Source organism: Amphibalanus amphitrite, unplaced genomic scaffold (assembly GCF_019059575.1).
Source record: "Amphibalanus amphitrite isolate SeventyFive unplaced genomic scaffold, NRLGWU_Aamphi_draft 000176F_arrow, whole genome shotgun sequence".
Lineage (NCBI taxonomy): Eukaryota > Metazoa > Arthropoda > Thecostraca > Balanomorpha > Balanidae > Amphibalanus > Amphibalanus amphitrite.
Genome location: NW_024881671.1, coordinates 708,911 through 733,030, shown reverse-complemented (window position 1 = coordinate 733,030; position 24,120 = coordinate 708,911). Strand labels below are relative to the sequence as shown.

Genomic DNA, 24,120 nt, shown 5'->3' with positions numbered 1-24,120 from the left:
TTCTGTCAGCGGTGGTAACGGCGTCGGGCCGCCTGCACGTAACCAGGTCGCGGCATTGCACCGGAGAGAAGCCCGGCTGCAGCCGGCACCGGGCCGGGCCTTGAGGCGGGCTTAGCCCGTCAGCGAGTCCACCCTCGCAACCCGGGACGTAGGTATCTCAGACGCCGGATGATAGCGCTCGTGAGCGGCCGACTGAGCCGGCTCGGCCGGGCCGTGAGGAGTGACGAGGCGCGGCCGTGAACGCGGGCGCTGGAGCTCATTTCCGAGACCGCGCTGAATTAACGCACCTGCCACCCGCGGCCAGAGCTGGGAGAGTTGACAGCGCGTCCGGGCGCACCGGAGCGCGGCCACACTTTCCCAGTTCGAGGATGCCCGTCACGTCTGTGTCGCGACCCGGAGGCCGCCTCCGAGACCGACCGGCCGACCCGTCATGGCGCACGCCACCCATATAAGGTCGTTTGCGCAACGCGGAAGGCTGTTGGCGCACGATGGCTTTCACCGCAGCCGGACTGTTTTGCCGGGTGGCGTCGCGGCGCGATGCGCCATTGTGGCCCGTCCATATCGGGCGGTGGCCGCTCTGATTCCGATAAATACCTCCCAAAAGGAGGTCTCATTAACCCGCGCCCTGCTGGGGGGGGGGGTGTTTGAACACCCCCCTTGTGGTTTTTCGCGAATATCTCAAAAACGGCGGCGCGGAGCGCCGCCGTTTTTGGTACAAATTATTATACATCAATTCTACACAAGTTGTGAAAATTTCAGACCAAGGTCATTCAAGGTCAGGTCACCAGGTCACTTGAAGTGACCTCACCTCATAAAAAGTTTCAATGTCTGTCATAGCTACACCGAGTGACCGATCGCTTTGAAACTTTCAGCAATTGCTAAGAGCAATAGCATGTACAAAATGTATATCTCAGAATTTTGATATCGATGACCTAAGGTCAGGTCAATTTTGCGACCTCCCCATTATAAGTCAATGGGAGAAAATTGAAATGCGCCTCTTTTGGTCGAAAGACATTATAAACACTCCCAAACACCGAATTACAAGTGGTTTAGACACACTGAACATGAAAATGGTGTCCGTGACCCTTGTTTATGCCCTGAGGTCATCTTAGGTCACGAATGGTATCTAACAGTTTTTCGCAAATAACTTTTGATAAAGGCATGCTAGAGCGATGAAAACGCCTTAGATGTGTTCAGCTCGACGATACGGATCGACTGATATGCAACATGACCCTTTCCGGTCAGGTCATGACCTTGACCTGAGGTCAAATTTTCAAGTTGACCTTTCAAGGTCAAGTTATAGTTCATTCGATGCGTCTTGACGAGAGGAACACGATGCCGGTAAAAGTAAGCTCGTACAGGGCTTGGGTCAAAAGTTATTGCAGAAAAACTGTTTCCGAAAAAATCGGCTATTTTTGCAGTTTTTGCCCCCTGCAGGCAAAACCGTTGGCGTTAGGTAAAATCTGAGAGAATTACTCAGAAAGGGCGTTAATAGGGCTATCGAATGCGCTTTTCCGCGGCGCTGTAGCTCTATTGGTTCCCGAGTTATGCGTTGGCTTCTTGGAAATTTTCGACATTCGACCTGGAAATCGGCGAAATTTTGCCTTCAATGACCTCTGGTGACCTGACCTTTGACCTGACCAAAAAATTGACCGAAGTGATTTCGTCATTATTTTTGACGCTCTTTCGAACGCCGCCTTCCGCGTATCGCTACGTGGCCCAGGAGCCGAGTTACAAGGGGGGTGTTCAAACACCCCCCCCCCCCCAGCAGGGCGTGGAAATCCAGGACCCCCAGCCGGGCGCGGGTTAAAGGGACCCTCCCATCTTAACATTAGATTTGAGTTGAGATAGCCAAAATGGGGTCCCTGGCTCACAATTACCGGTTTCGGCACTCACAACATCGAGAAATGCCTTAAATCGGAAATATTGAATTTCAAAATTGCAGCATTTTGATTCAGAGGGGCTAATGCATAGGAATACCCCTCTGAATGTGTGACGTCAGCGCAGATATCTAACGATTTTTAAATGTTTGACTAAAACGTTTTGTAGCACGCGGTGGTATATGCTGCTTTGCGCGCAACAAGTGCCGCACTTTCAGCTGCCAAACTATTGTTTCCAAATAAAGTCGCTAGGAACAGCGGAGATCCCAAAAAGTAAACAAAAGTAAAAGTCTAATATCTTGAAAACCGGTGAATGTTTTTCGGTGAAATTTGGTAGATATTTGTTTTCGCTCTTTCTGAACCGAGCGACATCACTTTCATGCCAATTCATAAACTTTTTTGAAGGTGGGAGGGTCCCTTTAATGGTATGGTCCGCACGACATCGCCGTGTCACCACCCGGACTGCCCCGGTGGTCGGGACATGACCGGTCACGGGCAGGCTACGATCGCTGTCATTCCAAGATCCCACGCGCTGGTCGCTGTCCAGTCAGCTAGAACCACGCCAACCGTCCACGTCACCGTCCAATTGGGAATCCACTCGGTTCTCACACTGTGCCACACCTAGCTTGGTGCAGTGCAGTGCAGGAGGAGCGTCGGGCCGGGCTCGTTGGGAACGGTGGCCGAGGCCAATCAAACGCCAGCGATGGAACGCGGACGGAGAAAGCTGCGCTGCGTTTTATCATGGCGGGCCGGCGCGGCGGCCGCGTGCCACCGTCGCCGGGCCGCCGCGCTGGCAGGGAGGTTTCCCCGCACGCCTGCTAACGATCCACACACCCGGCGCGGCCGATGACGAGCGACCGGGCCCGGCGGCGCCGGTGACGCCCATCGGCTGGTTATGACACGGACGGCCGTCACTCAGGCCACCACCCACGCTCGTCAGCAACAGCGACCGGCGAACTCGGCAGCGGCGAGGCGCTGGCCTTATGTGTAAATCCGAAAACCGGCCGCTGGGAAGCTCCGACATGCACCGCTAACAATGGGTGTGCACACAGGAAAACTGTATTTCAAGGAATGCACACGATTTGAAAATAACTGTGGACACATGTGAAGAACACCGGGTGAAGGTGTTTGTTTGGTTTGACGGAATTGTTGCGGCATGACGCAACGAGACCAGCACGACATGAGACACGTCTCTGCCCGTTGCTCGTGCTCGGTGGCCGGCGAAGTGAGCTGCTGGGGCCGACCCGAGGACCGCCCACGCCGTCCAGCCAGCCGACCTCGCTGCGGCGGGGCCGGTTACGGCGCGGCCGGGGCCCCAGCCGACCTGCCGGGCCTGTCACGTGACTGGCCTTGCAGAGCAGCGGTCGCTCCGATGACGTCACCGGCTCCAGTGTCGCGCCGCGTCCACCGTGTTGTCGAGATGGCGAGATAAGCCGCCGGTCGCCGGCTGACGAGCGCAGGTCGGTACAGCCGCCACATGTGCACATAGCGCCGTCCTGTGCCCAGACGGTGCCGCTGACCGGTCGCGTGATCGGCCCGGAGGAGCTCTCCGGTCAAAAGATATAAAACAGGCCGACTTTCTCCGACACAATTGCTTCCTCTCCCAGCTGGAGCCAACTGTACGCTCGACGGAAGGCATTCAGCCTCGCGCTTTGTCCATCGGCGCCTGGATGAAGCGGCACGCTATCTCACGCACAATCACTGTTTCCTCTCGTAAATTCGTCCGGTCATGGCGGCAGCCCTGAACAGTACACCTGCCCGATAGACGGTCTCGGCGCGGCGCTGATGGCGGTTGATAACCTGACGCACCCGGGCAGTTCAGCTCTGCGACAGCACCGTGCACTTGAACAGACCAGTACGGGCAAGAGAGGCTGGGGACTGGGGAATGTCAAAGGCATGTATTACGAGACTAAAAAGTCGTGTGCATTCAGACATGAAGCTGTTGTAATACAGTGGTGAGGAGCTCAAACTCTCACCCTCGGCCGTTAGTCGACAACAAAAAGTGACCTGGTGTTTGACGCCAGCACGATGGTTTATATAAAGCGCCTATAAACAGCATGGGTTCTAACGTAAATTTAGGCACTCCACACAAAAAAAGCCGAATCTTACGTACTAAGCAAGAAGCCATTTCGACCACTACACTATAATAAGTTAGTTATGTCTAAACGGTCTTTGGCATCCCACACAACGCGCTCTCGCGCGACGCTGCTAGTTCTTATTGTCCATTGTTTATGTGAGCTGTGTTGTAAGACAGTGCGATTTCACCAGCAGCTTTCGTTTATCAGATGGATGCAAAACAGACCAGTTTCCGACAGTTGGCCGTTCCAGATTCTCACCGTTCCCATGAGGACAACTGCAAAGAATCGCTTATCGGTCCGACGCCATCGCGTTTCGGGCAAATATCCTTGACTGTACCCCGGGTTTCCACGCTATCGGCTGTGTCGCTGTACATCCTTTCCTCCACTGCTGTAACTGTTCTGGAACCATATCACCGATGCCTATGTGGCGCATGCTGAGCCTATGTTATACGGAAACGTGCGTCTAAAGTAATGCGTAGCTCGTGCGTCGGGCGTCCACGTACACAGCTGTCACAGAATCAACCAATGACACATGGACATCTCTTTCCGCAGATATCGACGAATGTCTGGACCCAGAGCTTGCAGCCCGGTGCGTCCCCAACGCCGAGTGCTGCAATCTCCCGGCCCACTACGTCTGCAAGTGCAAGGAGGGCTTCGAGGGCAAGGGCGACGAGGAATGTCGAGGTGAGTTACACCCGGTCCCCGCTGCAGGGGCCGCTCGACCCCGAACTAGGCCAGACCAGTCGCGTGTCAGTGCCAATTTTTGCGCGCCGTCCGCCCCTGTCGCGACTTTTGCGGAGCCGTTCGGTTGCGGGACAGATCCGGGAGGGACGGGCGCCTGCCTGCTTCCGCGCAGTGGATGCGCCTCTGTATTGGGAAGACTTGTGGTTGTCCGCCGTCCGTTGTCCACCGCCCACAGCCCGTCGGCCACCGCCCTAGTCGGTCGGTAACAGCGCCGGGGACGACGTTTCACCTCGGCCGCAGTCGCATCAGCAAACCGTGAAATTCAGAGCGCTATCGCTGTCGACCGCGGTCCACGCCGCGGCTAATCCAACAGAAACCGCTTTTAAGTGGCCATTGCATGTTCGCACTGGGTCCTCCTGACGGGACAATCCCAGACATAGCCGTTCTAAGCGGCGTTTTCGCGAGGTGCGGCTGGACATTGCCGTCTGAATGGCGGCGAACTGGGCCGCCGCCCGCCGATCGCCCGCGGCGACCGCCACTGCTAATAATCCCATGCGAAAACACACGAACCGGCCGACCGACGGTACAAATCACTGAGAACGTTTTCACTTTTGTTTACTCGCGTGCGTCCTGCCCAGGGCTGTTTGTGCGCGGTGAGGCGCTCCCGTCCACGCGCGTGTAGCGCCCGAGGGCCGGTCGGTGGGCAGATATGGTCGGTCGGTCGACCAGCACTCTCGCCTGTCACCAGTAAGCGCCGTACTCGATACATCAGGCCGGAGGGGAGGCGTGTCGACCGACAGTTAGCTGTGAACGCCGGCGCCGCAATGTCGAGTGCAAATGCACGCCGGAAGGGTGAACGCACCATGAGAATAGCGAGTGCGCTGCTTCAGTTGAGTTAATGGTCCCGACAGCCGGCCTCGCGGTGACGAGGTCTTTGTCAGCGCTGTCGTTGGCGGCGGTGTCTTTGACCCCGGTCACGGCTTCACGCCGCTGTTAGGCGGCCACGGATCAGTGCTGCTCCTTTGAGGAGACAAAGCGGCGCTCCGCCAAATCGGAACGGCGCCCGCCACCAGGCCCGAGAGTGCCGCCGGCTGAAGGTCCGCGAAGTACGATGTTCCTGGGTACTCAGCGCCCACTGATCGCCACTGCCTACCCGAGGTGTTATGAACAATGGCGAGCCTGCCCACAAAAACGACACATGATATCCGTGATCGGCCGATTACTGCGTCCCAATAACCGTCGTAGCCCGGGTTACGCGCCAGGTCGGCAGCTGAAAAACCGGCCAGATGCATAACTCAACAAATGCGCTGCTTCAGTGAGTTATTGAGGGTGGTCCGGCCACCCAACACTTTACCGGCGGCCTTTTTGCGAGCCCCACACGCGGACACCATTCATTTGGGCGAGACGTGCCAGCGCCCAGTCATGAGACCGGCAAATAGACGCCGACACAAAAAGCGTCAAAGTGTAGCAGTTTTTTACTGCGGCGTTGTATGCGTCGGTACCGAAGCGTGCTTCCCTCGCCAGCCGGGGACTTGAGACAGTCTCGAAAAAATCTTGAAAGGTCAGTGCACGTTTGTGCCACTCCCGCCGCCGATGCCTGTGAGCGGGCCTTCGTTCGCTCGAGTACCCGCTGGGCGGCATGGGCAGCGCTGGTCCCGGCGGGAGGCCGCGCACCAGCCACGCTCGTCTCGCTCGCCGGTGGCGGCCATTGCCCGTCAGGCGGAAAACCACTCGGCCGAGACGAGACCGGCCTCGAGCCGGGGGCACAGCTGAGAGCCGGAGACTCACTACCGCCGCCGGCTGGCGGGCACCGCCACCTCAGACGCACTAATGGACGTGTGTAATTGCACTGTGGTAGTCGCATCAAATATCGGCCAGTTTTTGTCGATCCCGTCTCGTCCGACCGCGGTCGGCAGAGAGGATAACGACCTCGAGCCGGTGGTCGTGGTACCCGGAACACCGCCGCTGCAGTGCCACCGCGTCCCGCCCGTCCGCGGCAGCTGCACGCACACCGCACACCGCACACCGCACACGGGCGCCGGAGCCGCCTGACGACGCGCTTTTTGCCGCACCCGTGAGCGGCGGCGTTCACCGGCAGCGCACCTGAGGAGTCTATCTCGAGGGGCGAACAGGGGTGGGCTGCGGCGATCATCGCAGCCTAGCTGAATGCTATGTCACTGCCGAACTAGCTCGCTCCGTAAAAGGACTGCCAAACGACAGGCTATAGACGACAGATGACCGATGAATTGCGGGAATCTGCGCCGACACCCGCGCTCGCCCGTCGCCCGTCACGGAGATGCTTTCAGCGCGGTCCGTTTTGTCTGTCAGCCGCCGTGTGGTCCGGCCGTCAGCTGCCTGTGTCGGTCTGTCCGCCCTGCCGGCTGTCTCCCCGTCACCGCCCGCCCGCCCCAACAGCCTGTCACGCCCATCCCGCCCGCCTCTGTCCGCAGATATCGACGAGTGTTCCAGGCCGGACGCCTGTGGAGCCAACGCCATCTGCCAGAACTACCCGGGAAACTACACCTGCACCTGTCCGGAGGGATACGTCGGCAACGCCTACGACGGGGTGAGTACGCACTCCCCCCACCAATGTCACAGTCGGGGGCGCCCCTCAATAGCAGCTCGACTCGTTCCGCGGCGTTCCTCACGCCGGGATGACCGGACTGTCATCGGCGCTTGCTCCTCTTAGGGCTTACCTCGAGCCAACGAACACGTTCGTTCCTCGCCACAACCATTCAAACCCTCCAACTGTGACGCTTCCTCCCAAACGCTATGCGTCAGTTAACTAGCTCTGGCAGGCTCGCGTGGGCAGAGCCGGTCAACACCGCGCATTCCGGCATCTGAGCCGGCCCGCCGCCCAGATAAAAACCTGTTTTCACGAGGAGAAAAACGCCGTGGTCGAGCGCTGGCTCTGAGTTATTGCATGTGACCGAATCGGAGGGTCGCCGCTGTTCAGTTGGGGAGCAGCGGGGGTCTTCTCCGTCGATTTTCCAGTCGCTCTCCCACGCACGGAACAAAACTGGCAAAGGAGACTTCGCGAAGGGATGGCCACCTCCCCATAAGACAGTGATCAGAACGCAGCAGCACGATGCATTCAGAGAAGGGAGGCATTACAGTTATCAATGCATAGCATTCGTCGAATGTTTGGCTTTCGCTGGCGTCCCTTCAAAACATTTCTTTGAAAGACAGACCGGTCTAGTCATCCGTCGTCGGGACTCGTTTATAAGTACCCAGCCCGTCTGCTCACCATCCGATCACTTGCTAAGGAGAGTCCTGATTAATGGTTAACAAGTCACGACCTCCTCGTGTCAGTTCTGCAGCTTTCTGATCCGTGCCTGGTGAACGTGACCACTAATCCCCTGGTGTTCAATCCGCAGTGTGTCGACTACGACGAGTGTAACGAGCGAGGCATGTGCGGCCCGAACGCCCGCTGTCGGAACACGGTCGGCGGCCACGAGTGCTCCTGCGACGCCGGCTTCGTGGGCGACCCGTACTCGCGCAGCGGCTGTATCGACGTGAACGAGTGCACCCGGGATCCGTGCGGAGCCGGCGCGCTCTGCAAGAACACGCCGGGCAACTACACCTGCCAGTGCCCGCCCGGCTTCCGCGGCGACCCGCTCGTCCAATGTCAGGGTGAGTCCCGGCCCGACCGGCCGCTAAGGTCACTGCCCCGCGCCACTGTCATTAACCGGGCGAGTCCGGAACACCCATAACCCGGCAACTAATGTGAGCCCGCTGCAGTCGTTGCACGGGTCGACTAACGTTCCCCGCCGACCAGCCGTGACCCGTGTCGTGGGAGTGCAGAGGCGGACCACTCGACCGCCTCGCCCTCTGTGCATACTAGCCCCTAACTACCCGGCAGTCTCACATCAGCCCGTAACGAGTTCAGTCTAATCGTGTAGCCTCACCGGTCACTGTACATACAACATGCACTAAGCGCCCACTGCCCCCGCTAACCCGTAACTCGCTTGTTCACTAAGACCTGGACGAGTGCCTGGAGGGCACGCCGCTGGGCCCGGGCGGCGAGGCTCGGAACGCCAGCTCTCTGTGCGGTGCCGGCGCCATGTGCATGAACACGGCCGGCAGCTACAAGTGCGCCTGTCCGCCCGGCTACACGGGCGACCCCGCAGACGCCTGCTCGGACATCAACGAGTGCGGCCGGCCCATGACCTGCGGCGTGAACGCCGCCTGCCGCAACGAGCCCGGCGGCTTCGCCTGCTTCTGCCCGGAGGGCTTCAGCGGCGACGGCCGCGTCTTCTGCGAGAGTTAGTCACGTCACCGCGGAGGGACCGCGTCGGCCACCGACTGCCGACTCTCCTTCGACGTCCGCTGTCCGTCCGCTAACGCGGCTCTCGTAGAAACTCGACTCCTAAGCTTGCTATGCGCGCATCCGCCGACGAAGGGAGGACGGCGCGCTCTCCAGCCGACTCCCACGGCTTGCTTTCTCCTCCGGGCGGTGCCAGCCGCCGGGTCTCTTCCGCCAACTCCGCCGGGGCTACTCGTACTACCTTCGCCATCGCCAGTCACTATATTCGCTGCCAAACAATTCCGTCTCCCCTTTCTTGTGCTTTTCTGTCTGATGCTTATGTTTTGACGTCTGCCTGCTCTTGTCTCTGACGCTGTCTTACGCGACGATCCTGTCACCTGGTACGAACTACGAAGCGCCGCTCAAGGACAGAGAAGCAGACCCGGACGTGCCACCGAGCTGCGCATGAACAGACGCCGTAAAACTGACGATTATGTCCTCTACCCTTTGAAGTACCTATCATCTCGATGACCAGTATGCATGTCGACTGATATGAACTTTTACTTAACCCTCGCCCGCACATGCCATTTTCCCATCCTAGAACGCACATGGGGGGGGGGGGTGGTTGTCACCCCCCCCGCGCCATTTCGTTCCTGTTGGAGATAGAGCTTAGCAGTAAAGACCAAAAAGATTCTTTGGGAAGAGACGAATCCAATGATACCCAGTTTTACCTTCTCAGGTCAGTCATTGACCTTCCAGGTCAGGTCAAACTAAAAAATGTTGCTGTTTTGGGTCACCGTTGGATATCAAGTGCGCTGTTTATCAAATACCGATGACGATGCTGTTTTCTGGTGCCAAGCCAGCTAGAACCTCTTTGTCACACTATCCGACCAGAATTTTGCTGCTGAGGTCATTTCAGGTCAAGTTAGGTCAAGGTCAATTATATGTGTTTGTATGTCTGTGTGTGCCTGTGTGTATACTGATGTGTGCACCGATTGTTTTTGGGTCCATATCACATGAAATCATGATCTGAGAAGCTTCTACCAAAAATGCAGTCAAAAAACTTCACAAAAAGTAAATTCAGCTTGCCTAAAACGCAATTATATTAGATGACCTAGGTTGACCTTGACCCTGACCTTGACCCCTGTACATCGTCGGACAACATGTTCCATGATAGGTGGGAGGTAAGACTGGCAAAAAAGGCCGAAATCAGGGTGTCAAAAGCTCACAAGGCCCATGGCAAACGCAAGATGTTGAGAATTGGCCATTTGGGTCATGACATGACCTGAAAAACAAGGTCATATCTCCGAAACCAAAAATCACAGAAACTTGAAATTTTCAGTGGACATCAAGAAAGGATAGACGAGCAGCTATACGAAAAATCAGCCTTCTAGCTCTAAAAATGTTGAGTGCAGAGCAGAAAGACTGCCTGGGGGGGGGTGGCAACCACCCCCCCCCCCCATGTGCGGGCGAGGGTTAAGTGTAGGTATGCTGAACGACTTTTTCAGACATCCTTCAGGAGTGATGTGTCCTTTTCTTCACATTTAGATACCGCGCATGACATCTGTTTACTGTCGAATCGCTGACCTTTGACGTCGACAACCCTGAGATTTTGTGTCGTTAAGTCAAACATCCAGCTCATTAAACCATTAAAGATCAGAGATCTCTAATCAAAAGCCGCATTTCCCGCAGGCCCTAGCTAACAAATGTAACAGACCATACGAACGTTTTGGAAGACAATGGCTCCAATAGGGCGAAAACTGGGGCGGCTCGGTGACACAGTCTATTCCACAGACATTGACGAGTGTGCCAAGAACCCTTGTGGAGCCAACGCCCGCTGCATCGACACTGTGGGCGCCTTCACGTGCCAGTGTCTGCCCGACTACACCGGCAACCCGTACAAGGGCTGCACAGGTCAGTGTTGATCGTCTCCCGGTCACTTCAGCCGGAACGCACTCCGACAATGGTGCCTACTGGCGGTGTCGATCGAGACCCATCGCGCTCAGAGCCGCCGCCGACCAGTCAAAACCGGATGCTGCGGTGATTTGAATTTCAAATAGGCCCGAGCGAAACTCATTTAGTCTTCCGTCTCATTATTCAGCACCGCAGTGAAGGACGGCCTCATTCTCGTCCCTCGGGAGGCCGTTGTTTTTGGGACAGTCAGCTGATGCTGAGAAAAGACTGGTCACTCGATCGCTACAGTAGACAACAATAGGCTTCCCACTTCCCAGTTCCCAGTCCACACAGTGATTCACGCCACCCACTGGTCTCGGTAAAAGGAAACTAACGGGAAAAGAGAAAGGGAAACGTTTTGCAAAAATGTGGCCAGCATAATTTTGGCGGTCTCCAATATTTCCGATTCCATATTCCTGCTTTTTCAATGCCTGTTTCACCATAGTCTTGTAATTACAGGTGTTTGTAGTTTACAGTTCATAAGTATTTTGCAAACTTTGTAAAAATTCACGACACCTGGCACGTTCTGTAAGAAATGTAAACAAACTTGCAAGCAAGGCTATGGCTGTAAAGTAAGATTGCAACCAAGAACAATACCTACCGTGCAACTGATATTGCATTTTTATTAAAATCTGTCTAGTTTTGATTTGAGAAATTACTTATAGAAATTAAAAATAATGATATAATTGCAATTTATTATAAGTTTAAGTTTACAATGTCTTATTATTGAAAGAAATTAGAGGCCAAACAGCAGAAAAGTATTGAGTGCAATTATGACGCGCGAGTGACAAAACATGATGATATTGGAAAATAATTGAAAACCATGCTTACCTACCAACTCTGAAGACATGAAAGTGGCAATAAGACATTTACGGACGCTCTGAGCCCGATGAGGCTATGCGCCCTAACCCACGACCAAGACCAAGACCATTGAAAACCATGCTTTTTAGGTTTCTTATAGGTATCTTGCTTTTTAGCAGGGCGCTTGTTTTCGCAATGCTTTCTTTCAAGTCCCTGGTCTTGAGACAGAAAGTTACCGATTTCAACGGTTCTTACCAAGGCATCTTACCTACCAAACTTCTTGTAATAAAATTAATTTTGCAACTTGTAAACTCAAAATTCGTGCTGGAAGGTTTCGTGAATTCCAAATTTCAATTCCTCCTTCATCCCATCAGCCCGGAGTGGAGTGGGTGATGGGGTCAAGGGGGAGGGAATCCGTTGGGGAGCGGTCCAGCCGCAACGGCACCCACGGCGCGGCCTCGCACCATACCGTAATTGGTCCGATCCGGCCGGCCGCCCGCAGCCGGCCCTGTCACCTCCCGGAAAACTGACCGCCGCCCCCGACCGCAGACATCAACGAGTGCGTCGTGTACGGCAAGCCGTGCGGCGACTACGCCATCTGCAAGAACACCGAGCCGGGATACTCGTGCCGGTGCCCGCAGGGCTACCAGGCCAACCCGACCCCGGCCGTCGCCTGCGAACAGGTCAGTCAACGAGCACACAGACATCCAGAACATTCCAGGCTGCAACTTCGGCAGACAGCACCGCAAACCTAATGATCAGTCAATGATTCTACGTTCACCGTCAAACTACAACGGGGTTATGTAATTCGATTTAGCTCTGAAAAGCTCCCCTTGCGTCGCCCACGGCGACCTAAGACCGTTGATACTGGGCAGTGGGCAGCTGATGGACGGGTAGATGGAAGGCTCTGATGTTATCAGTCACGGTGGCCAGCGGCCCCCGGGACGGGCGAGGTCAGCTGTCGGGTCACCTGCCAGCGACACGGGGCGCGGTTCAGAAAGGGAGGCCACACCACACAGGGAGGTCGGGTTACATGCAGTGCTGTGGCGCCATTAGTAACCCGTGCGGAGTCACGCAGGATAGTGTAATTCATCTGACCGTTATAATGAAGAGCACCGCACTGACACATGGCTTTAACGAGGTGGTTCCGATGAGCACGTAGTATAAAGGTGAATCACTAAAGCTTCAGATGGTTAGCTAAGCGTGTCATACCCACTTGCGACAACACGGAATCTCTTTAGATGCATGACATTTCATCATTTATCACAAGACCACAAAAACACCAGCCAGAAACTTATGGGCGCCCCTTATTCCCCGAGTTTTACCGCCACTATAAAAACGTCAATCCCTCCATCAGTTATCGAGTGGGATTAACGGTACCTCGCTTGCTGACAGGTTGACGTCAAGATCCTCTGCAAATCCAACTTCGACTGTGTCAACAACGCCGAGTGCAAGGAGGGCCAGTGCTTCTGCAAGAGCGGCTTCGAGGAGCGCGGCACAACATGTGTGGACGTCGACGAATGCGCCAAGTCGCCGTGCGGGGCCAACTCGCATTGCGTCAACGTGCCGGGCAGCTACCGGTGCGAGTGCGACGCCGGCTTCATCGGCAATCCGCCGAGCACGCCGTGCAGAGGTGAGTTCCCGCTCCGGCGGCCCCAGCTGCGGACGGCCCTGACACCGAGAGCCGAGCGCGGACCGGCATACACCACCGCGCGACCGGCGACTTTCACGGCACGGATGCGGGTCGTCGGGCCACGGGGGCGGGGTGGGACGGGGCGGGGTGGGGAGGGAGGGATACGGAGGAGAGGGAGGGTAGCAACTGGCGATACGGAGGCGGCAGCATGCGAGCTGCTTCTATTGAGCTGTCTCGGATGTCTCGAGATGTCAAAACGGTAGTTGTATTCGGGCCGGCCACCACCGAAATCTGACGGGATGACATCAGAATTCCCCGGACGGGGAGCCCTATCAATAGCCATGACCACGACGGCGGGATTGGCGGCCGATGACGCGGGCAGCGCGGCGTGGCCGGCAACGGCACGTCCGCGCCGAGCCGCCTGTCGGCCAGTGAAAGTCGGCCGCCGCGCCTGACACAGTGCTCCAGAACGGGGTGGCCGGCGGCGCGGCGACCCTGACCGGCCGCCGGCCACCGGCAATGTCCCGCAGACCAGGACGAGTGCGCCGGCGAGCCGTTTCCGTGCGGCGGCGGCGCGCAGTGCGCCAACACGCCGGGCGGGTTCCGCTGCCAGTGTCCGGCGCACCTCGCCGGCGACCCGCTCGTGCTCTGCTCCTGTGAGTGTGGCGTCACCACAGTGCGTCACGACCGCACCCGCTCGTCACGAGCCGCGCCGCCCGGGCACGACACGCACCACCGGGCAGCGATAGTGTAGCGCGCACCCGCCACCGACCGGCCCGCCGCGAGCGCCTGATGCAGCGACGCCTCTTCGACCTTCTGTCCCCCTGGCTGGCAAAAACCAGCATCTGTCTTGACAATCGTGGCTCAGCTATCGATCAGGGCAGATAGTCATGTTGCACGAACTCCGCTAATGACGATGACGGAATCAGTACTGACGATGATTTGCAGGGACGAAGCGGCCGCTCCACAGACAGTGTTTGACGTTGTGTTGGTGGTGGGTTTGTCTAACGTAGACAGATTTAATTCTTGTGTGACCTTGGAGCTGCGGGTGCCGCATAAAACGTTATTTACCTGCACCCTTCTGACGATAAACTGTGTATGAATCTTCCGAGTTTGAAGGCCTGACGCCATCTAATCCGAACAGACGGATGTTTTTACCCGACGCTAGGCGATATAAATCTACCAGACATACCGCAGTTGCTAAGTCGGTGTCGGCTTCTTCCACCAAACGCGCCGGGTTTAAACACATCCGACTGCTCTGCCTTACCGCTTCACTGAGCTTCTCTTACCGACCGTTAAACTGACTGTGACGTAACGCGACCTGAACTGACCCGAACTGACCTCAGCTGACCTGAACCGACCCGACTTGACCCGACGGCCAACTGCTTACAGCGCGTGACGGTAGATGCGCCTGTGACAGCATTCCGTGGAAGGCTATCCCGGCCCAGCCGCCCCGCGGCGGTCGAGGGTACGGTCGTGGTAAGACATCTACCTTCTACTGGCTATACCTATCTTACTTTCCTTCTATTACCTTCTCTGTGAAAGCACCATGTCAAAGACTGACTTGGCATCCAAAAGTCTAGACCATTTTCGACTTCTTCATTTTCGACTGGTCATTCTGTTCTCGACGTCAAAAACTTTCTGTTCATGCTCTCTGAAATTGTAAGCAATCTCACTTCATGCCTCAATCTGCATATCACTCTATCTAAACTTTTGTCCCGCACGCCTTTCAATGTAGCGTGTTTGCGACACGCCGCACACGTCTTCTCGTCTCTCTGTCTCGTTATCCTATACGTCACACGACCCACTGTGTGTTGCGGCTGGTCCGCATGTGTGACGCTCGACCTGACCTGCCGTGACGCTCCGGTGACGGACGCCGGATCTCCGGCCGTCACGCGACGTGACGATAGCGAGGATAGGAGCGGACGCTGCACGAGTCGAACTCCTCACGCACTCCGCACCTCCATATATAGACTGGCCGCCACGACCACGAATGACCTCACCGTATCTAGAAATAAACGTGCCAGAGGTTCACTGTAGTCATACTTCACCCGTAGTCACTGGGACATCCCAACACTTTTTCAAGTCCCCTATAAATTCAAATGTATAGGCAAAGACTAGCTCGATAAATAGGCATGAGACGCTTACCATAAACAACTCATGAAAATATCTCGACAGAGTTTGTCGATAAATAGAAGTCGAAACTTAACAAATACTCATCTACTCATGAAACTTATCCTCCCAATCGCTTTAAAAATTCTAACCTAAACCGCCGTTAACATACCCCTCCAAACTAGACACTTCCCCCGACCTTTGGCAAATATAGACCTGCCTAACCTGACCCCATCGCCCGCAGCGCCTTGCGACGGTATGGAGTGTGGCCCGCACGCCAAGTGCAAGCCCGACGGCCTGGAGGCGCTGTGTATCTGCGACGACGGCTGGACGTACGACCCCGTCAACGTCAAGGCCGGCTGCGTGGGTGAGTGTGAGAGCGCGGCTGGGAGGTGGCCACTGTGCAGCGGCCACCCGCCGGCCGCTCCGCCGAGAGACCGGCGAAATCCAACCGGATTCCGACAGTTTTACGGGGGCCGTGAGAGAAACGGCGCCTACTTACCGATGAAATCTGTCAAATTGCAGGTGTGACATTCCGAGGATGGTGACGCTTCGAAATTGAACATTTATTCATAAAAAAATATTTTTAGGAAAGTTACCCGGGCTGAGCAATCACGTGTCTTACAAAGGATGGACTGAGATGACGCTCTGTTTTCGGCAGATGTGAACGAGTGTGACCCGGTGCTGGGGCCGTCCGGTATGTGCGGCGAGGGAGCCGTGTGCACCAACACGGCCGGCAGCTACAGCTGCGCCTGCAAGCCGGGCTACTCGGGCAACCCGCAGGTCAAGTGTGTCGGTGAGTACCGTACTACATCGAGGGATAAACCTCATCCGACAGGTGGTGATGACATCTGGCATACCCGGCTTCCTGTTAACTGAATGTTGAAGAAGTGTGCAAAGCGAAGCCCAACAAGATGCAAAAACATTTACGTAGTAGTTGAGCAAAAGTATACCGATCAGCGTGATGTAATTTACAGAATTCGCTTTTATAACTTTTTAAAAGTTAATTCGATCCACCGTTGTCACTGGATGGTTTACAGCGGGAGCCCTAGGCCAATTACCATTGTGCCGCTCTCGTGAAATTTAGCGTCCTTGGGAACGACCGAGCCGGCGACGTTCCGTATTGTTCGTGCTGGGAAGGCCATTTGGAGACAATAAGGTTCCATTCGACACCGGGACAATTACAGTCCTAATTGACATCCCAACTTCAAAATATTCCCGCCGGATGCTCCGAATAAAACCCAAGCAGTTTACATAAAAACAGTATCGACTCACGATGGCGTGCTCTTCGAGAGACTAGCTGCGTATCAAAATATCCGGACCCTCTGGTGACCCATCGTTTGCACTATGGCTCGCGCCAGCGGCCGACCGTAGTCGGTTGCAGGGCAGGCCGGCCAACGGGGCCGCGGTGTCCGCCGGACACCTGAGAACCGGTCCATTACCAAGGTCACCGGCCACCATCGGGCCGATAAAAAGTGAAATGATCGCCGCATGCCCTGCCAGCGGACACCTGCATACATCGGCGCTACTCAGCAGAGCTCATGACTTGGGCGACTCTCCCGGAGAGCTGGACTGCACGCTCGAGGCTGCACGCATTCTGCGCATACCTCTCTCACTGAGCACGACCCCACCCCTGCAGCTGTGCACTACCCCAATTGCAGACCCTAACCAGCCGACACTTCACAGACGTGGACGAATGCCGGCGGCCGGGCGCCTGCGGCACCGGCGCCCTCTGCACCAACACCCCTGGCGGCTACAAGTGCTCGTGCCCCGAGGGGACCGAGCCGGCGCCGGACGCGCAGACCCTCTGCGTGGCGCTCATCACCTGCACCGGCGACGATGAGTGTCCTGGAAACTCCATGTGCGACCCGGCCGGACAGTGTCTCTGCCCCGAGCCCAACGTTGGAAACGACTGCCGACGTGAGTGGCGTGCCCTGGGTCCCGGCTCGTGGGGCAATATGGCTGTTGTTGCTGGTTTTTGCCTTAGTGACGGCTGAAAGAATGCGGTTACAAGCCGATAATGGTACCGGATCATGCACGTTGTTTTTGTGCTCCTGTTATTTCATTCGACCTGTTAAACCAGTCGGTACTGCCGAAGAGCCATTCATTTGTGACATTACGTTCGACCTGACCTTCCACCGCTCCCACCCACAGACCCGTGCGAGGACGTCTTCTGCGGCCCGAACGCCGAGTGCATGCTCATCAACGGCCTGCCCAAGTGCATGTGCGCCTCGGGCTTCACTGGCGGCGCGCTGAGCGGCTGCGTGGACATTGACGAGTGCGCCGGCTCGCCGTGCGCGCCCGGCGCCGTCTGCCGCAACAGCCGCGGCAGCTTCGTCTGCGAGTGTCCCAGCGGCTCCGAGGGCGACCCGTACCGCCAGGGCTGCATCGAGTCCAAGGAGGGCTCGTGTGGCCCGCAGCACCCGTGCCCGCCCAACGAGGACTGTGTCCGCGACGAGGGCGTCGGCAGTGACGTCTGCGTCTGCATGCGCGGCTACCGACGCGACGGCGCCTTCGGCAAGTGCGTCGACATCGACGAGTGCACGGACACCGCCGCGTCGGCGGCCGGCGTGTGCGGCGCCAACGCCATCTGCACCAACAAGCCCGGCACCTACGACTGCACCTGTCCGCCCGGCTTCGCCGGCAACGCCTTCTCCAGCTGCGAACCTCGTGAGTTGGGTGTGCAATGGCCGGGCCAATGGAGCCAGGTGTCTGAGCGTGGGACGGAACGGCTGGCAGTCGAGTGGAGTGACGGCGCACTCGACAGATGCCGCAAAAACTGGACGATGAGTAATCGTTCGAAAAATTGCTTCGGTGCTGACCGAGCACTTCGTACTATTGCACAATCAAAGCTCACAACTAATTGCTAGGTCACTGTCAAGATTTGATAAATCGTACGACAGATAACAATGAAAACCAGCCGTAGCAAGGCAGCTTTTATCTACGTTTTACAAATGCGAGGCACGCTTTGCGCAAACGACTAAAATATTTTTGCTTGATCGCATATTGTCACACCTGTTGCGCTTGCCAGTATGAAAAGACCACTTAGCTCGACATAGCTTTCCCTTGTAATCCTCACGAATGTCATGTAACGATTGATATCGTCTCTCGCAGAATCGAAGAGTGGCTGCCTGCCTCCGTTCAAGCTGATCGGCGGGGTGTGCGCACTGGGCCGGTGCTCGGGCGCCAAGGGCTGCGGACCGGGAGCGCGCTGTGTCCAGCTGGGCCGCCAGAGCTACTGCGTCTGCGACCAGGGCCACGTCGCTCAGCCCGACGGAACCTGCCAGGGTGAGCAGGGTTTACGTGGCGAGGAATATGTTGCAAGGCACGTGAATGGCCTCCGGTGACACCTATACTCAAACGAGCTAACCTGTCGTATTATCGGGTGGAGGAGCATTGCATGCACGATTTATGGTTCGCCTTTGAATTATGACGAAATACCGTAGGCTATTAGCTTCGGTTAGGTACTAGGGTTGACTATTAAGTAATGGAAGTGCCTTAAGCAATTAAACGGGTTTGCACGTGCACACATTATTTAGGTGTCATTTCATGCGCCGATCTTTTTCTATCCAATGGTGAAGACCACATGTCCCTAGCTACTTTTTGCTATAAGCTATCGTCGTTTTCCCAAGAGACCTCCCGAACCTGTGGCGCACCACCTGGCAATGGCCAAAGCCGCGCGCCAGCGCCGAGTGCAAGGTCATTAGAGCTCAGTTTGTCGTAGGGAAAAGGCCTACCAATATCAGAAAATTTATTTTCTAGTATGGAGCGACGCAGCCTCCCCACAGACGATATGTCGGTGGTTTCATCGGTTTGAGAAAGAAAGCGCCGATCAGTGTTCTGGCGGCGTTCCAGGAGTGGGTCAAGACGAGGCTGGAATGGTGTGTGATGCTTGAAGGCGATTATTTGGAGTAGTGTATGCTGTCATTTATCTTGCCAATGTGTATTGTTTTGATGAAAATATAGAAATTGTCCATTGTGTAGCCATAACAATAAGCCAATAAGCTCTGATGACCTCGCGCTGGCGCTTGGCGCGCGATTTTGGCCATTGCCAGACTCCTTTTTCATGGTGCGCCGCAGGTTCGGGTGGTCTCTTGGGAAAACGACGATAGCTTGGAGCAAGAAGTAGCTAAGGACATGTGGTCTTCACCATTGGATAGAAAAAACATCGGCGCATGAAATGACACCAAGAAAACATGTGCACGTGCAAAAACGTTAAATTGCTTAAGGCACTTCCATTACTTAATAGTCAACCCTAGTATTTTCATCATAAAACCAACGAGTTGGTAATTATGCATCACCCTGACGATTAGAAGCACGGAGGCGGGTGTTTTTAGGCTTATCAAGGAGCCGAAGGCAAGCTGAGTGGTGGTATTTCCAAAGACGTTCATCCACTGACGTCACTCGCGTCGTTCCGTGTTGCAGACGTGGACGAGTGCTCGGAGCCGACCTCGGACGGACGCCCGCCATGCGGTGTCGGCGCCGACTGTATCAACCTGGTCGGCTCGTTCGAGTGCGCGTGCCCCGAGGGCAGCTCGGGTAACCCCTACAGCGGCTGCACGGCCAACAAGGTCCAGTGCGGCCGCGACAGCGACTGCGGCCAGAACGAGAAGTGCGTGCAGCCGGGCCAGTGCGTCTGCCCGCCGCCCTACTACTCCGATACAGAGGACGGCAATAGGTGCAAGAGTGAGTATACCACAGTTCTGCACTGTCATTCAGTCATGTTTACTGTCATGCATCACAGCTGAGTTATTCCTGGAGTTGAAAGGTTGCTGAACTATCGAGGTAGTTATCCCGAGAATCGTGAGTGAGACATTACGATAACGCACGACTGATAGTGATCAGTGCATTACACTGCAGCAGCACTGAATGCCTCGCTGACGGGCGTTTTCGGCGTTCACAGGTCCGTGTCAGCGGTTCCCATGCGGCGTGAACGCGCGCTGCACTCCGTCTGACCCACCCAAGTGCCTCTGCGACGCCGGCTACTCGGGCAACCCGTACGAGGGCTGCCGGGACCAGGACGAGTGCCGCGACAACCCGTGCGCTCCCGGCGCCAGCTGCATCAACGAGAAGGGAAACTTCAAGTGTATCTGCCCGGCCGGAACACAGGGCGACCCCTTCGTGGGCGGCTGCACGGGCGCCGCCTCTGGCTGCGCGTCCGACAACGACTGCGACGGCAAGCTGGCCTGCGTCAGCGGAGAGTGCCGCAACCCGTGCGAGCAGCTGCCGTGCGGTGCCAACGCCGTCTGCGAGCCAGAGGGCCACGCCGCCTGGTGTCGCTGCCTGCCCGGCTTCAAGAAGGCCGACGGCTCCAACGACTGCGTCTCAGGTGAGGGATCCGTGACGCCATCGCCTCGCTCTTTTGTCAAAATGGAATATGCATAATGGGTTAATTTGTAAAGAAATGCCATTAGGAAAAGTTGCATCGCATAATGCTCGGCATAAAAGATCGCCCCTTTCTCACATATCGTTTCTTCTTTCCAGAGTGTGACGGCTACTTGTGCGGCGACAATGCCGAGTGCATCGTCTCCGCTGACGGCCCCACCTGCAAGTGTCTGGAGGGGTACAACGGCAACCCGTTCCCGGGTGGCGCCTGCTCGCCGGACGTCTGCTCGCCGCGCAACCCATGCCAGGGCTCAGAGGTGTGCGTCTCCTCGCGCTGCAAGGTGCGCTGCGAGGGCGTCACCTGTGGCATCGGCGCCAAGTGTGACAAGAACACCAACAAGTGCGCCTGCCTGCCGTTCCACGTCGGCAACCCTGATCTGCTCTGCGTGCCACGTGAGTCAGGGGACGTGACTGCGAGTGGGGACTGATGAGGAATGATGGTCTATTGTGGTATATGACATATGAAGGAACATGCTGTAGTTGCCATAATCTAAATGAATCGAACTTGATGACAGATAGCTTACGGTAAGCCTAGAAATATATGAATGGCCATTGTCTCGACGAACGCTTGTCCTCAGATCACCGTTAACAATGTCTATGCTGTTCCATCTTGCCCATTGTCTGATTGAAGCGATCATTGTGCGTGTGGCGGTGCACGCTGACGTTCATCGACCCTCCCTTTCTATCCGCAGCCACCCTTCCGCCAATGTGCGAGCCCGCATGCGCCAAGAACGCCCACTGCGAGTACGGCCAGCCCAACAAGTGTGTCTGCAACCAAGGCACTTCCGGCAACCCGTACGAGGGCTGCGGCGCCTCGGCGCGCACCTGCAGCACCGCCTCGTGCGGCAAGGGCGCCACGTGCAAGGAGGGCGGCGGCCGCGTGGACTGCGTGTGCCCGGCTGGCTACCGCGGAAACCCGTACGTCGAGTGCACAGATGTCGACGAGTGCATGGGCAACTCGTGCGGCATGAACGCCCTCTGCATCAACACGCCCGGCTCGTACGACTGCCGCTGCAAGCAGGGCTTCCAGGGCAACCCGTTCCTGATGTGCATGCCGCCGAGCTCGACCAGGACCGATTGCGCCAGCAACCCGGATAACTGCCAGTGCTCCGGCTCCAACGCCTGCCCCACCGGGTGAGTAGCGTGCCAGAGCTGGTAGAGTAAATGCCGGATCAGAATTCAGATGCGTTTAGCATCAGTCATACATCACATACCTAGCCAGCGACATAGTCCGTCTGCAGCATCATAGGCACAGTTTGTAGAGAAGCTGAATTATTATAGACATGTTTCGAAGGCTGTGCATTCGCAACCTTTTCATGACTCATTCACGTGCCTTTGCAGATACAAGTGCAGCTCAGGCAAGTGCGTGAACCTGTGCGCTGGCGTGGCGTGCGGACCGAACGCTGTGTGCAGTGGAGGCAAGTGCTCGTGCCGCGCCGGCTACGAGGGAGACGCGTCCGACCCCAAGGTGGGCTGCTCCACCGGCGGCTGTCAGAACGACCTCTACTGCCGCGACGACGAGATCTGCCTGCCGGCGGCCGGCGGCCAGCGCCGCTGCGTCAGCGCCTGCTCCAAGCTCTCCTGTGGCTCCAACGCCTACTGCGTCACCGAAAACCACCGGTCGAGTTGTCTCTGCAAGGACGGCTTCAGCGGCGACCCGAGCAACCCGCGCGTCGGCTGCCAGCCCACCACGCCTGTCGATCAGTGCAAGACGTCCCGGGACTGCCCCAAGGACCGGCCCGTCTGCACCCTGGGAGAGAGCGGTCAGAAGCAGTGTCTCGACCCGTGCAGCACCTTCTTCTGCGACCAGAACGAGGTGTGCTCGGTGCGCAGATCGCGTCCTGTCTGCCTCTGCCGTGACGGCTTCAAGAAGAACCCGCGCACCAACCGCTGCGAGAGTCCCGGAGTGCCTGAGTGCGCCAGCTCCGACGACTGTCCGGTCACGCACGCCTGCCTGGCGGACGCACTCAAGGTGAAGAAGTGTGCTCCGGTCTGCGAGCGCACCCAGTGCTCGCCCAACTCGCAGTGCGTGGCGGTCAATCACCGCGCCTCTTGCCAGTGTGTCAGCGGCTTCTACGGTAACCCTAACGACCGGGCTGGCTGCAAGCCGCTGTCCCGCAACACCTGCTCCTCTGACGCCGAGTGTCCCGAGACGGAGGCCTGTCGGGACGCCGACGGCGGTCGCCAGTGCGTCTCCGTCTGTGCCAGCCTGCGCTGCGGCCCTGGCGCTGTGTGCGTGACCAACAATCACGTGGCACAGTGTCAGTGCCCGCCGGGCAAGTACGTGGGCAACCCGAACGACCTGGAGGAGGGCTGCCGCGCCGTCGGCTGCCTCGGTAACTCGGACTGCCTGGCCACGCAGGCCTGCAACCAGCTCGACTACCAATGCTACGACGTGTGCCGCGACGCCTGCGGAGCGCACGCCGTCTGTCTGGCGGCCAACCATGCGCCGGTCTGCTCGTGCCGGCCCGGCTACAGCCCGAACCCGACCGCCGAGACTGATTGCGCCTCGGTCGACCTGTGCGCCGACCGGCCGTGTCACTCGTCCGCCAAGTGCATCAACAAGCCCGGCTCGTACTCGTGCTTCTGCCCGCCGCGTCAGATCGGCGACCCGTACACCACGGGCTGCCACCCGGAGGGCCAGTGCCCCGGCGGAGACGCCGACTGTCCGCCCGACTCGGTGTGCCGCCGCGGCCGCTGCGCCGACCCGTGCCAGGGCGCCTGTGGCCAGAACGCCCAGTGCAACGTGGTCCAGCGGAAGGCGCAGTGCAGCTGCCCGGCCGGCTTCCAGGGTAACCCGGAGCCGGAGCAGGGCTGCGTGCGAGCCGTGGTCCGCTGCAGCGGCGACGCCCAGTGTCCGGACGGAGTCTGCATCAGCGGACAGTGCAGAGGTGAGTCACACAGAAATGGCCCTGAGCACCGGGGGGACGGGTGAGGGGGAGGGATACGCTAATTACGCTGGTTTCATATTTGTCACCAATGTCACACATATTTCTTGCGCTTATCCTCAGTTGGAAAACTCACTAGCAGTGCCACATCCGAGGAGTGACGAGAGTCTGACCGACCGTTATGTTTTCAGCCGTGTGCTCTCGCAGCAGCGAGTGTGCCAGTGGCGAGCGTTGCGTGAGGAACCGCTGCGTACTGCCCTGCCTGTCGAGCACTCAGTGCCCCAAGGACCAGACCTGTGACGGTGGCTTCTGCTCACTGGGATGCAGCACCAACGGAGACTGTCCCGCGGCGGATGCTTGTGTCAACAGCAAGTGCCAAGGTGCGTATAATAGACGTTACATATTGCAACATGACATGAAAAGCAAAGAGGCTACGCTTGCAGTATCGATTTTCTGTATG

The 24,120-nt window shown here is 57.2% G+C and overlaps 1 protein-coding gene across 10 annotated transcripts in view; it reads left to right on the top strand.

Moving 5' to 3' along the window:
* The window catches only part of LOC122383893, a 148,438-nt gene that overhangs the window by 20,119 nt on the left and 104,199 nt on the right, over positions 1 to 24,120 (top strand). For 9 of the 10 annotated variants that reach the window (XM_043370739.1, XM_043370742.1, XM_043370740.1 and 6 more), the window contains exons 6-23: positions 4,511 to 4,642; positions 7,093 to 7,208; positions 8,020 to 8,275; positions 8,623 to 8,907; positions 10,683 to 10,802; positions 12,192 to 12,325; positions 13,038 to 13,275; positions 15,632 to 15,754; positions 16,049 to 16,183; positions 17,074 to 17,307; positions 17,542 to 18,057; positions 18,502 to 18,675; positions 19,813 to 20,073; positions 20,291 to 20,716; positions 20,872 to 21,165; positions 21,465 to 21,906; positions 22,114 to 23,663; positions 23,852 to 24,040. In XM_043370739.1, coding sequence (XP_043226674.1) covers positions 4,511 to 4,642; positions 7,093 to 7,208; positions 8,020 to 8,275; positions 8,623 to 8,907; positions 10,683 to 10,802; positions 12,192 to 12,325; positions 13,038 to 13,275; positions 15,632 to 15,754; positions 16,049 to 16,183; positions 17,074 to 17,307; positions 17,542 to 18,057; positions 18,502 to 18,675; positions 19,813 to 20,073; positions 20,291 to 20,716; positions 20,872 to 21,165; positions 21,465 to 21,906; positions 22,114 to 23,663; positions 23,852 to 24,040 — 5,625 coding nt within the window. The remainder of the gene's footprint in view (positions 1 to 4,510; positions 4,643 to 7,092; positions 7,209 to 8,019; positions 8,276 to 8,622; positions 8,908 to 10,682; positions 10,803 to 12,191; positions 12,326 to 13,037; positions 13,276 to 15,631; positions 15,755 to 16,048; positions 16,184 to 17,073; positions 17,308 to 17,541; positions 18,058 to 18,501; positions 18,676 to 19,812; positions 20,074 to 20,290; positions 20,717 to 20,871; positions 21,166 to 21,464; positions 21,907 to 22,113; positions 23,664 to 23,851; positions 24,041 to 24,120) is intronic. The other variant, XM_043370741.1, reaches the window with a different exon arrangement.